The sequence below is a fragment of the Schistocerca serialis genome, chromosome 6, assembly GCF_023864345.2.
Source record: "Schistocerca serialis cubense isolate TAMUIC-IGC-003099 chromosome 6, iqSchSeri2.2, whole genome shotgun sequence".
Classification (NCBI taxonomy): Eukaryota; Metazoa; Arthropoda; class Insecta; order Orthoptera; family Acrididae; genus Schistocerca; species Schistocerca serialis.
In genome coordinates, this window is record NC_064643.1 from 187,378,054 (window position 1) to 187,392,333 (window position 14,280).

Below are 14,280 nucleotides of genomic sequence, written 5' to 3' on the forward strand. Positions count from 1 at the left end.
GACGTAAAAATGTCTCGAAAGAGTCAAGAAGAAATGCTTATGGAATGGTTAGAGATTCCACTATGCAGTGATGACGATCTTGAGTGTTTCTCTGACGATTCCATTCAAGATGAGACATATGTTGCTCCAGAATCTGTTGATTGTGATAGTGACAGTAGTGACGAAGAAAGTCAAGTACCAGTAATTAGGACTGAAGATGTTTCTGGAACAAGACAATCTGATGTTATAATGAAGGAATCGACGTCACAGTTGTCTGATAATGCTCTGAAACTGCCATGCAGCAGCAAAAATGTTACCAAAAACAGCAGGAGTGTGGTTTGGAAAGAAACAGTTGATTATTCCCGAACTGCAGTCAAAATTTCATGGCAATACTTCGTTACCAGAAGAAGTAATAAACTTAAATACTCCATACCAATTCTTCAAACATATATTTCCATCTAAATTGTTTGATCTAATTGTCGAAGAGTCTCATAGATACAGTGTGCAGTGTAATCCTGATAGACCAATAGATTTATCCTGTGATGACATAAAAAAATTTATAGGCATCTGTCTCGTAATGTCAATAGTTCATGTACCTAATACGAGGGATTACTGGGGAGAAGTTACTGGTACTCATCTGATCAAGACAACAATGGCAGTGAATCAGTATGAGCAAATACGTAAGTTTCTTCACTTCAATGACAACAGTGCAATGATACCCAGGGGTGAAAAAGGTCATGGTAGACTCTTCAAGATAAGACCCATAATAGAATTGATGAGATCTCGGTTTCAAACAATATCTGTTGAGGAGTGTGTTTCTGTTGATGAACAGATATGTTCAACAAAGGCTAGAAGTTATTTGAAACAATACATGCCAAACAAGCCTCATAAATATGGATACAAATTATTTGTTATTAGTGGCATATCTGGTTATGCCTACGATTTTGAGATTTTCACTGGAGATGAAAATGAACCAGAAAAAAGAGTGACTGGGGAGGAAGACTTGGGAGCAAGTGCAAATGTTGTAGTTCGACTCAGTAGGATACTACCAAGAAATATGAACCACAAACTGTACTGTGACAATTATTACACAAGTCTGCCACTGCTTGTATGGTTACATAAACAAGGAATTTACTCACTTGGGACAGTCAGAAGAAACAGAGTGCCAGACTGCAAGCTCCCTTCAGAAGCTGAGCTGAAGAAAATGGCACGAGGTGCATCAGCAGAGCGCGTCGCAACAGTGGATGGTGTCGACATATCAAATGTAGTGTGGAAAGATAACAAGAGTGTGATGTTGCTTTCTACACTTGCTGGACAGCAGCCTATTCATGAAGCAGGGAGGTATGACAAAAAAACAAAGTCAAGAATAACAATACCTTGTCCACAAATAATTAAGCTCTACAATAAACATATGGGAGGTGTTGACCTTCTTGACAGCATAATGGGTCGACATAAAATGCTTGTGAAAAGTCGAAAATGGTATATAAGATTGTTTTACCATCTCCTGGACATGGGAGTAGTCAATTCCTGGCTGTTGTATAGGAGAGTAGCAGAAACCAAAGGGATTAGGAGAACTATGAAACTCTCCGAATTTCGAATGGAAATTGCTCACTGTGTGTCGCTCAGGTCAAACTTCAGCAAAACGTGGAAGGCCAAGTAATGAACTCGAAAACCAAATACAAGCTAAGAAGACAAAGGGGCCCACAGCACATGTACCTCCACAAGATGTAAGGCTGGATCAAGTAGGTCACCTGCCTTCGTACTTGCAAATGAGACGGAGGTGCAAAATGCCAGGATGCAAGGGATTTTCCTGGGTTCAGTGTAATAAATGTGCAGTTGCATTGTGTTTGCACAAACAAAAGAACTGTTTTCAAACTTTTCATGTAAAGTGATTATCACATGCTTGGGTACAAACCTGTTGGAACTAGATACCTTATTGTTCATATATAAAAGTGTATAAAATATACAATAAATGCTCAATATTTACAACATTAATGTCCTATTTATTATTTTAGGATTTTTCCCTTCCTATACAAAGTATTTAATCATAATCAACAATTAAATTGAGGGAGCAAAATAAGCACATTTATTGTGGCTCGTAAGGTGTTAACTCAAAATGTAGCTGATCAGCTACAAAGCGATTTTCAACAATAGTGCTTTGTTAATTTAATTTAAAAAACTTTTCAAAATTTTTTTCGAAATGTAGGCACTATAAACTAAACATGGTAATTTTTACAGCTTGAAATAAAAAATCATGCATTTAAGGGTTAAGAAGAAACTTTTCTTTCATACGTGTGGTTCCTGATGAGGGGCAGCAGCCTTTTCAGTAGTTGGAGGGGCAACAGTCTGGATGATTGACTGATCTGACCTTGTAACACTAACCAAAACGACCTTTCTGTGCTGGTACTGCGAACGGCTGAAAGCAAGGGGAAACTACAGCCGTAATTTTTCCCGAGGGCATGCAGCTTTACTGTATGGTTAAATGATGGCGGCCTCTTGGGTAAAATATTCTGGAGGTAAAATATTCTGGAGGTAAAATAGTCCCCCATTCGGATCTCCGGGCGGGGACTACTCAGGAGGACGTCGTTATCAGGAGAAAGAAAACTGGCGTTACACGGATCGGAGTGTGGAATGTCAGATCCCTTAATCGGGCCGGTAGGTTAGAAAATTTAAAAAGGGAAACGGATAGGTTAAAGTTAGATATAGCGGGAATTAGTGAAGTTCAGTGGCAGGAGGAACAAGACTTTTGGTCAGGTGAATACATTGCTATAAATACAAAATCACATAGGGGTAATGCAGGAGTAGGTTTAATAATGAATAAAAAAATTGGAGTGCGGGTAAGCTACTACCAACAGCACAGTGAATGCATTATTGTGGCCAACATAGACACGAAGACCATGCCTACTGTAGTAGTAGTAGTACAAGTTTATATGCCAACTAGCTCTGCAGATGAAGAAATTGATGAAATGTATGATAAAAGAAATTATTTAGGTAGTGCAGGGAGACGAAAATTTAATAGTCATGGGTGACTGGAATTCGAGAGTAGGAAAAGGGAGAGAAGGAAACATAGTGAGTGAATATGGATTGGGGGAGAGAAATGAAAGATAAAGCCGTCTGGTAGAATTTTGCACAGAGCATAACTTCATTATAGCTAACACTTGGTTCAAGAATCATAAAAGAAGGTTGTATATGTGGAAGAATTCTGGAGATACTAGAAGGCATCAGATAGATTATATAATGGTAAGACAGATTTAGGAACCAGGTTTTAAATTTTAAGACATTTCCAGGGGCAGATGTGGACTCTGACCACAATCTATTGGTTATGAACTGTAGATTAAAACTGAAGAAACTGCAAAAAGGTGGGAATTTAAGGAGATGGGACCTGGATAAACTGACTAAACCAGAGGTTGTACAGAGTTTCAGGGAGAGCATAAGGGAACAATTGACAGGGATGGGAGAAAGAAATACAGTAGAAGAAGAATGGGTAGCTCTGAGGGATGAAGTAGTGAAGGCCGCAGACAATCAAGTAGGTGAAAAGACGAGGGCCAGTAGAAATCCTTGGATATCATAAGAAATATTGAATTTAATTGATGAAAAGAGAAAATATAAAAATGCAGTAAATGAAGCAAGCAAAAAGGAATACAAACGTCTCAAAAATGAGATCGACAGGAAGTGCAAAATGGCTAAGCAGGTATGGCTAGAGGACAAATGTACGGATGTAGAAGCTTATCTCACTAGGAGTAAGATAGATACTGCCTGCAGGAAAATTAAAGAGACCTTTGGAGAAAAGAGAGCCACTTGTATGAATATCAAGAGCTCAGATGGAAACCCAGTTCTAAGCAAAGAAGGGAAAGCAGAAAGGTGGAAGGAGTATATAGAGGGTCTATATAAGGGCGATGTACTTGAGGACAATATTATGGAAATGGAAGAGGATGTAGATGAAGATGAAATGGGAGACAAGAAATTGCGTGAAGAGTTTGACAAAGCACTGAAAGACCTGAGTCGCAACAAGGCCCCAGGAGTAGACAACATTCCATTAGAACTACTGATGGCCTTGGGAAAGCCAGTCCTGACGAAACTCTACCATCTAGTGAGTAAGATGTATGAGACAGGCGAAATACCCTCAGACTTCAAGAAGAATATAATAATTCCAATCCCAAAGAAAGCAGGTGTTGACAGATGTAAAAATTACCGAATTATCAGTTTAATAAGTCACAGCTGCAAAATACTAACGCGAATTCTTTACAGACGAATGGAAAAACTGGTAGAAGCCGACCTTGGGGAAGATCAGTTTGGATTCCGTAGAAATGTTGGAACACATGAGGCAATACTGACCTTACGACTTATCTTAGAAGAAAGATAAAGAAAGGCGAACCTACGTTTCTAGCATTTGTAGACTTAGAGAAAGCTTTTGACAATGTTGACTGGAATACTCTCTTTCAAATTCTAAAGGTGACAGGGGTAAAATACAGGGAGCGAAAGGCTATTTACAATTTGTACAGAAAGCAGATGGCAGTTATAAGAGTCGAGGGGCATGAAAGGGAAGCAGTGGTTGGGAAGGGAGCGAGACAGGGTTGTAGCCTCTCCCCGATGTTATTCAATCTGTATATTGAGCAAGCAGTAAAGGAAACGAAAGAGAAATTCGCAGTAGGTATTACAATCCATGGAGAAGAAACAAAAACTTTGAGGTTAGCCGATGACATTTTCATCCTGTCAGAGACAGCAAAGGACTTGGAAGAGCAGTTGAACGGAATGGACAGTGTCTTGAAAGGAGGATTTAAGATGAACATCAACAAAAGCAAAACGAGGATAATTGAATGCAGTCGAATTAAATCGGGTGATGCTGAGGGAATTAGATTAGGAAATGAGACGGTTCTACAGCAGCAGGAGTTTTGCTATTTTGGGAGCAAAATAACTGATGATAGTAGAAGTAGAGAGGATATAAAATGTAGACTGGCAATGGCAAGGAAAGCGTTTCCGAAGGAGAGAAATTTGTTAACATCGAGTATAGATTTAAGTGTCAGGAAGTCTTTTCTGAAAGTATTTGTATGGAGTGTAGCCATGTATGGAAGGGAAACGTGGACGATAAACAGTTTGGACAAGAAGACAATAAAAGCTTTCGAAATGTGGTGCTACAGAAGAATGCTGAAGATTAGATGGGTATATTACATAACTAATTAAGAGGCATTGAATAGAATTGGGGAGGAGTTTGTGGCACAACTTGACAAGAAGGGACCGTTTGGTAGGAAATGTTCTGAGGCATCAGGGGATCACAAATTTAGCATTGGAGGGCAGCGTGGAGGGCAAAAATCGTAGAGGGAGACCGAGAGATGAATACACTATGCAGCTTCAGAAGGATGTAGGTTGCAGTAAGTACTGGGAGATGATGAAGCTTGCACAGGATAGAATAGCATGGAGAGTTGCATCAAACCAGTCTCAGGATTGAAGACCACAACAACAACAACAACAACAACAACAACAACCTACGTTTTAGCTAAATTGATGTACCGGTAATTTGTAATTTTGTTGTTTCATTTTTAATTACAAATTACCATTATTTGTAACAAACAGGCATCAAAAAAGGAATTATGCTTATCGAAGTATGTATTTGTATTTTAATATGAACTGTAAGTCATGTATGTACCTCAGAAGACCTGGAGTCAATCATTAGCGCATGTAATGACTTTTCGCAAAGGTCAACTGAGAAAAAAATTACTGCTAGTTATATTTATAAGCGTCTAGATCTCAGTGACAGTAGCAAATTTTTATTAATTTTCACAGCAGACGCCGAGTTATCAAGGATATTACGATTAATAACGATAGTTATTTGTTCACTTAACGCACTGTCATATTCAAGCCGGTTCCCTTCTTCATAAAGGCGAATTTTACAGTTCCGTCCATAGGGCGGCGGCCGGCAGGTTGGCGGTACTCTCCCGCATACAGGGCTCTAGTCAAGGAGGCTGTAGTAGAATATTGCACGACTACGCCATCTGTTGAGAACTGCAATCACCACCAGGGGGCTGCTAACGGCTCACACTCCAGGACAACGCCGCCCCTTAGAAACAGCATCCGACTGAAGAGGGTGTCTAGTCGTTGAACGTACTCTCGCGATAGAAAGCAAAACCACCAACTCGCCATGACAGTCGCTACGAACTTGGGAAAACTGCGACGGAAGCAGACGACTTTGCGATCGAACGCGACGCGTTTCGCCAGCCAAATAAATGCGTTTGATGGTTCTACAGCAGCCGTCATTCGAGGGTTGGATTCCCTCTCTTCTTCATCGAAGAGTTTCACTGCCTGGGCTACTCTCAGGGTGCGCCTTCGACGTGGAAGATCCCTGCCGTGTCGTCTGCTTGCCGCCGCCGCCGCCGCCGCCGCCGCTTGGTCGCCGCCTTCCGGTCCTCGCCGCCGCCGCCGTCGCCGCCTGCCGGGGCTCGCCGCCCCCGCCTGGTCGCCGCCTGCCGGTGCTCGCCGCCGCCGCCGCCGCCGCCGCCTGCCGCCGCCGCCGTCGCCGCCTGCCGGGGCTCGCCGCCGCCGCCGCCGCTGCCGCCATCCGGTGCCCGCCGCCGCTGCCGCCATCCGGTGCCGCCTGGTCGCCGCCATCGCCGCCGTCCTGACCCTGGTCTACGGCCGTCTTCGTCTCCATCCGTCTTCGTCTTTGTCTGTCCCCAGTTTCTGTCCTCTCCTCTTCGTTCTGTTCGTTCTTGTTTCTCTCTCCCGTCATGTCCGCCCCCACCACCACTGTCACTACTACCACCACCGCCATTGTCTATACCTCCCCTTCCGCCGCCTCCACCACTATAACTTGGTGTGCCCAGTCCCACCCCCCTCCTTCCATTCCTCTCCTCACTCTCCCTTCACCCTCTATCTTTGTCGCCCCCTCTCCCGCTTCTTCCTCCCGCTCCTCTCGTTCTGATCCCTTCCCCCCACTCCCCCAGCCTGTCACTGCAGCTCCGGCTCGGGTGGTGGCCCGTCGGGCCACTGCCCACGCCCAGCTCTCCCCGTCACCTTCGCCATCACCGCCGCCACTGCCACCGTCATCGTCATCGTCGCCTTCGCCGTCACCGTCACCATCTCCGGGGCCGACTCCGGCCCCGTGACCTGCCCCTCCCCGCCACATTCCCGTTGTTCCCATCCCCCACACCTCCTCCACCGCCGTCAAGCGCCCCGGTGGCACTCCTGCTTCCTCTGCTTCCAAAAAGGCTGCGCCTCGTCCTCCTTCCCCCACCCATGATGCCATGGAAGTCTCCCCGCCTGTCCCTGCCCCCTCATCCTCCTCCTCTCCCCCTTCCTCCTACCGCTACCTCCTCTCCCGTCCTGATCCCTCTCTCCTTGAAGCCCGGAACCTCACCCTCTTCCTTCGCCAGCATTGTCCTGGTGCCCCCATCTCCCTCCTCACTCCTCGCCGAGATTCGGTCCTCATCTCCTCCCCCAGCCCAACCCTCCACACCTACCTCCTTTCCCGCATCCCTGTCACCCGCTTTGGCCCTCATGCCTCTCTCACCCCTGCTCCTTCACCACCTCCCTCCCGCCAACCCCAACCTCCGCGTCGCCCGCCAACTCTCACCGCCGTGATCACTCGGCTTAGTCCAGTGATCACGGAGGAGGAGGTGTTGACGGAGCTCCAGGCGCATCCACATTTGGAGGTGCGTGCGGTTCGCCGCATACATAACGCTGCCGGCCCCACCCGCCTTATGCGGGTTTTTTCTGAGCACGCCCCCTCCATTGACCGTCTCCTGAAGGAGGGTGCCCTCCTTTTTAACCAGCGGTACAAGGTCGACCCCTCCTGTTCCCCTCCTCAATCCCTGCGCTGCCAGAGGTGTCTACGCTATAACGCGCGCCCCACAGCTGAGTGCCGCGAGGCCCCCACCTGCCCGCATTGTCGGCAAGCGCACTTCCTCAGGCAGTGCCCCAACCTCCAATCCCCTCCTTCCTGCAATACCTGCAATCTCCCCCATCCCACCTACTCCCAAAAGTGTAAAGCCCGACCCCCTCCAACCACTCCTGAACTCACCGTCCCTGTCCGTCCCCTGGACGCCCCCACCCCTCCTGGCAATTCCCTTCGTCCCCCCCCCCCACCGCTGAGGACATCATCAGGTTCCTTACCATCGTCCTCCAGAATGTTCATCCCTTTCAGCGCCCACACACCCTCCAACAGATCTCCCTCGCCGCCCGTTCCATATTCCAACTCAAGATGTACGCCACCTACTCCAACAACCAGGCCCATTTCACCTTCTCCCGCCTCGACACCCTCGTCTAAATCCCTATCATGGCGCGACAGCAACGTATCCTTTTCAACAACATCCGCTCCTTACCCGCCAACAGGAACCTCTTCCTGCACACCCTTGCCACCCACCGCGTGGATGCCTTCCTCCTTAATGAAACCTTCCTCCAACCCCACCACACCATTCACACTTCGCCCTACCTCCTCCACCGCTCCGATAATCCCCTCCCGATTGCGCGTGGCGGAGTTGCCATTGGTCACCACCGCCAGATCCCCGTTCGGCTGACGATGTCACCCATGCCGCCTCCTTTCTCCAGCAGACCTTGTCTGAGGCCGTGGAGGCCCACGTTCCTACTGTCGCCATCCACCCCCACCGTCCTACCTTACCCCCACAGGCCGTTCTCCTCCTCCGTGAATCCCGTCGTCTCTACCGTGCCTTCCTCCGCACGCGTGACCCGGACACACTACGACGCCACCGGCAACTCCAGCGACACGTTCGCAATTTGCTCGCGGCTAAGAAACGCCGGGACTGGCGACAGACATGCACCCGTTTAAATGCAACCCTACCAATCAACTCGTCCAAGTTCTGGTCGGCCTTCCGTCGCCTTACCGGAACTAAACCCTCCCCCTATTATCCTCTTCTCCATGATGATCACCCTTTCCCTGACTCCCTTAGTAAGGCCAATCACTTTGCCTCCTACCTCTCCGATGTATTTTCCATCCCCGATGATCCCCAGTTCGATTACTCCCTCTTCCCAGATATCCGCGATCGAACTGACACCTCTTCCCCTCACCTCGCTCCTGGTTTCCAGTACTTGGACAACATTACACACACGGAACTCAATGCCCCTATCACTACACAGGATCTCATTGATACACTCCGCACAAAACGCAACACCGCTCCTGGTCACGATCGTGCCACCTACCGTCACCTTCGTGAAGCTCCTGTCTCTTTCCTCTCCACCCTAGCCAGGCTCTACAATGTAGTCCTGTCCACCGGTTACTACCCCGACCTGTGGAAAACCTCCCGTATCCTCATGTTCCTTAAACCTGGCAAACCGCCGTCCGCCGTCTCCTCCTACCGTCCCATCAGCCTTACCTCGGTCTTCAGCAAGGTCCTCGAATCTATCCTCACCCGCCGCATCCACCAGCATCTCCGCCAGCACCGCCTCCTTCCCGTCACCCAGTGTGGCTTTCGGCCATCCTTCTCTTCCGACGATCTTCTCCTTCACCTCACTCATCTCCTTTCTGAACAGCTTAATTCCCGTCGCTCCGCCATCTTCCTCTCACTTGACCTCGAACGCGCTTATGACCGCGTCTGGCATTCCGGTCTCCTCTTCAAGCTCCAAACCTTTGCCCTTCCCATTAACTACGTCCGTCTGATCGGTTCCTTTCTCTCCCGCCATCCTTCCTATGTCACCATCCATAACACCGATTCCTACACCTTTTTCCCCTCCGCCGGTGTGCCCCAAGGCTCCGTCCTCTCCCCCCTCCTGTATCTTTTGTACACGGCGGACATGCCGCCGCCGTCACCCCCCGTCCACCTTCTCCAGTTTGCCGATGACACCGCCTTCCTTGCCCTTGCCCCCACCCTGCAACGCTCCCAACGCCTACTCCAATCCCATCTTGACCGTTTCACCGCTTGGTGCAACCAGTGGTTGCTCAAGGTCAATCCTTCCAAAACCCAGGCGATCATTGTAGGCAAAACCACCCCTTCCTTCCGCCTCCTTGATTTCTATCTCACCGTCTATGGCCGTCCCATCGCCCTCACTCCCACCCTTACGTACCTTGGCGTCACCCTCGACCGTCGCCTCTCCTGGACTCCCCATCTCCAGACAATCCAAGCCAAGGCACGTTCCCGCCTCCGTCTCCTCAAGCTCCTTTCCGGCCGTACGTGGGGTCTGGACCCCTCCACCATCCTCCACACCTATAAATCCCTCATCCGCCCTATCCTTTGTTATGCCCATCCAGCATGGATCTCCGCTCCCCCTACCTTTTATAAATCCCTCCAAATCCTTGAACGCCATGCTCTCCGCCTCGCCTATCGCATCCGTCTCCCCTCCCCCACGCGGATCCTGTATGATCTCATCCCCTTCCCCCACCTCCTCCTTTTCCTTGAGAGGATACGGATCCTGTACACCTCCCGTAAACTCGACCCTCCTCACCCGCTCGTCTCCCCGCTCCTTTCCCACCCCCGCCCGCTGCCGTGCCTGTATTCCCATGTCCCACCCGGTCTCCATCTCTCCACCCTCCTTACCCTCTCCCAAGGTGGCTTCCGCCAGCTCCCTCTCCCTGATGATGTCCTCGTCCCCTCCATCTACCCCTCCTATCAACTTTGACCCTGCCCCGCCCCCCTCTCCCGGTGTCCTTTCCTTTCGGCGCCCTCCCTCCCTTCTCTTCCCTTCCCTTCCCTTCCCTTTTCCCCTGTCCCCTCCCTCCACCCCTCTTCCCCCGGGCTTCATTCCCCCTTCCTCCCTCCCCCCCTTTCTCCCCTGCCCGTGGCATCTCTGCTCTCCCATCTCGCTCTCCCACTCCCCTTCCTCCTCCTCCTCCTCCTCCTCTATTGGCAGGTCCCCGGACTCGCACACGCTCAGTGGACTTTCGCGCGCCGGAGATCACCGCCGTCAGTGTATCGTGTGTGCTGTCATGTTTAGTGTTCAGTGTTTCACCGTCACACTCCATCGTTCACCAGTGCCGTCGTCTTCTTCAGTGTTTGTGCTTCGTGTCACCCGTTCGTCGTGTGGATTGCCATCGAGTGTGAACGGCTTCTTGTGTTTTTATGTTCATGTGTCTACTGTTTTTTCCCGCCGATTTTTTTCGTGATGTCTCTTCTCTGTTTATCTCATTGTACTCTCTTCGGCTGAAGAGCGGCGTATTGTGCTGCTGCCAGCCTACCTGATTGTTCAGGTGTCAAAATAACAAAGTAAAAAAAAAAAAAAAAAAAAAAAAAAAAAAAAAAAAAAAAAAAAAAAAACTACAGCAGCGTATGTCTAACACTTCCAAGAACGCCTACAGGAAACATTGGAAGAGTTGGCCAGACTCTCCAATACAATACAGGACTTGCTGGATGACTGAATACGAAGCCGACGCAGAAACTTGTGCGGAATATGCTGACAAATGCAAAGGAGCTATCAACACACGCAAAATTCGTGGCAACACTGTCCCAAACGAAAATCATGTACGAACAGCATCTACCTTCCATGGGAAGGTTAAGAAGAAACAATATTCAGACGAAAGAGGGCACTGGGACCATGACTGGACCATGACTGCCAAAAGATTGCAAACAAGAACAGACGACCACAAGACACTGAACTGTTGCTTCCTATGCCTTAGACATGGCCACAACAAAAATCATTGTTTCAAACGGGGAAAGGTGCCTTGTGCGAAATGTAAGGGTGAGCATCACATTTCACTCTGTAGTAGCCATACCACAACAGTAAATAAAATTGACACTATGACTTCTAACTTCATATACCTGCAAACTGCTCGTGTGAGTATCATAGGACCAACTGGTAAGAGCAGACAGACACGTGCCATCCTGGATGCAGGGAGTCAATCGTGTTTCATTCACCATTCACCTCTCGAACTAAATGTCACTGGAAGCACTACTCTGGAGATAACTTTCGAATCCACTTACAGTTCATCCCTCTCAAGGAGGAAGGTGCTGTTTCATATGATGGGGAGCTCCACCAATTCCCACATATCAGTGACAGCCTTTGAAAGCACAAATAATTTTTCACTGCAACCAACAGTGCCACAAGATGTAGGAGATATGGCCTTGAGGGGTGGTACACCACTGGCAGATTCTAAAGGAGACACTGAAGATCTACCTATTGAAGTCATGATTGGAGCTGATTATTACTGGAGAATCGTGACTTTGGAACAACCAATTACTATGATTGGCTCTTCTCCCAACAATCTTCGGATATGTTCTCAATGGAAACAGGTCTAGTACCACTGTCAGCAGAGCAACTGTCAACTTTATTCATGGCAGCTTCATGCCTGACGAGTCAGTGCGCCGATTTTGGGACCTGGAGACAATCTGAACAACAGAACATCAAGAGCAAGCATTACCACCCATGGACCACCACATTTATCAAGAATTTCGGGACTCATACTGTGTGGAATATGGCTGCAGAGTTGTATCCCTGCCTCAAAAGGATATGATTTTCTCCTGCAACAAAACAACTGCTGAAGCGCGCCTTCGCTCCTTTAAAAAAAAGCTGCAAGGGTATGAAGAGCTTAAGCTCATTTACTGTGAGACCATGTCAAAGTATATTACGAGGGTCGTTTAAAAAGTTCTCATAATTACCACGAGAGGTCAAGCGCTAGCGCAGAGTTTTTCACGTGATATTAATTGGACTGTTGCCTGTAAACACGTGCCACATCAATGCACCTGGATGAGAACTGTGCCGGTGACGTGGCTCTGTTGTTCCCGCGTAGTGATTTGCGAGGATGGAGAAGATCGATATTCGAGTTGTGATTAAGTACTTTGTAATGTATGAAAGAGCGAAGGACATTCATATAGATTTCCAGAATACACTGGGGGACTCTGCTTCTTCATATTTTACTGTTGCCAAGTGGATAAATTAATTTAAATTTGGTCGGGAGACCTTAGATGATGATCCGCGTAGTGGTCGGTCAAGTTCTGTCACTTCATAAATCATTGCAAAAGTGCGTAAAATGGTCATGGAGAATCGCCAATTGAAAGTGCATGAAATAACTCACGCTTGCCAGATGTTACCTGAATGGGCATATCACATTTTAACTGAAGAATTAGAAACGAAAAAATTATCTGCAAGACGGATGCCGCTACTCTTGACATTGGATCTAAAACGCATGAGAATAGACACATTGCAACAATGTCGGACTCGTTTTAGGAGAAACGAACAAGATCTTTCGCGCCAGCTTGCGACCACAGATGAAACTTTGGTGCACTACTACACCCCAGAGACAAAATAGTCAAAGCAGTGGAAACCTGCCGATTCTCCCCCACCGAAGAAAGTAAGGACAGTCCTTTCGGCAGGAAAGTACATGGCATGAGTGTTCTTGGATGCGAAGGGAATTTGTTTTTAGATTATCTCCCCACTGGGCAAACTGTTAGTGGAGAATAATGTCCTAACCTCCTGGACATCATCTGTTCTGCCAAAAGGCAGGTTTTCACATGGTAGTTCTCCAGGCTGTCCGGTCTTCTGCCATCCTGTTCATGCCCACATAATTTCCTTTTCCTTTTATGTCGTCTATCATCTTTTATCTCCTCCTTCCTCTCAGTCTTCTCGCACAAACCAGTCCTTCCAAAGCATCCGCTAGCAAGCACTCCCCTCTCAATGAATGTCCCAACCAGTTCTTTTGTCTTTCTCTTATAACCTTAAGCAGACATCTCTCACCAACCCTTTCCAACACTCTTTCATTACTCACTCTTTCCATCCAACTTATCCTCTCCATTCTTCTTCACATACACATCCCAAATGCTTCTAATCTTTCCTCTCATCTTAGTGTCTATGCTTCTGCCCCACTCCAGACAAAACATTTGCCAAACCTTTTCCTCCGACTTTTATCTAATTTGCCACAGAAGTGTCCTCTATCTGTTGAATGCCTCCTTCGCAATGACAATTCGAGTTTTCACCTCCTGGTGACATCTTAAGTATTCAGATATTGTGCTTCCAAGATATTTAAATGTATTTATTTGGCTAATGGTAGCTTGTCCTGTTTTAATATTGGACAGTCTGTGTCTTGTACAGGTGACCATACTCTTTCTTTTTGCTGTGTTTATTTGCATCCCACATTCCACAGAAGCTTCATTCAGATTTTTCAGCATGTTATTCACTGTCCACTCACTTTCTGCCACTAATATGTCGTCAGCAAATCTTATACATTCTATTCTCTTTCTACCAATACGTATTCCTATTTTCCCATCTAAGTCTCTCGCAATAATCTCGTCAAGGTATGAATTAAACAGCAGTGAGGAAAGGCAACAACCTTGTATAATACCTTGACCAATGCTGCTTCCTTCTGACACTTCATTTCCAATCCTTATCCTTACTTTCTAGTTTAAGTATAGATTGTGTGTGAGTCGT

General features: G+C 47.5%; 2 protein-coding genes across 2 annotated transcripts in view; one reads left to right on the plus strand and one right to left on the minus strand.

Annotated features, from left to right (window-relative positions):
• Positions 1 to 14,280, minus strand: part of LOC126484082 (cytochrome P450 6k1-like) — a 270,241-nt gene that overhangs the window by 183,384 nt on the left and 72,577 nt on the right. The gene's annotated exons all lie outside the window — the stretch shown is intronic.
• LOC126484735 (piggyBac transposable element-derived protein 2-like) lies at positions 557 to 1,639 on the plus strand. The gene has a single exon (XM_050108329.1). It carries the CDS (start codon positions 557 to 559, stop codon positions 1,637 to 1,639), a length of 1,083 nt encoding a protein of 360 aa, XP_049964286.1.

What these genes read in the sequence shown, in the direction of transcription:
- LOC126484735 (XM_050108329.1), top strand. Translation starts at nt 557, where the DNA reads ATGTCAATAGTTCATGTACCTAATACGAGGGATTACTGGGGAGAAGTT.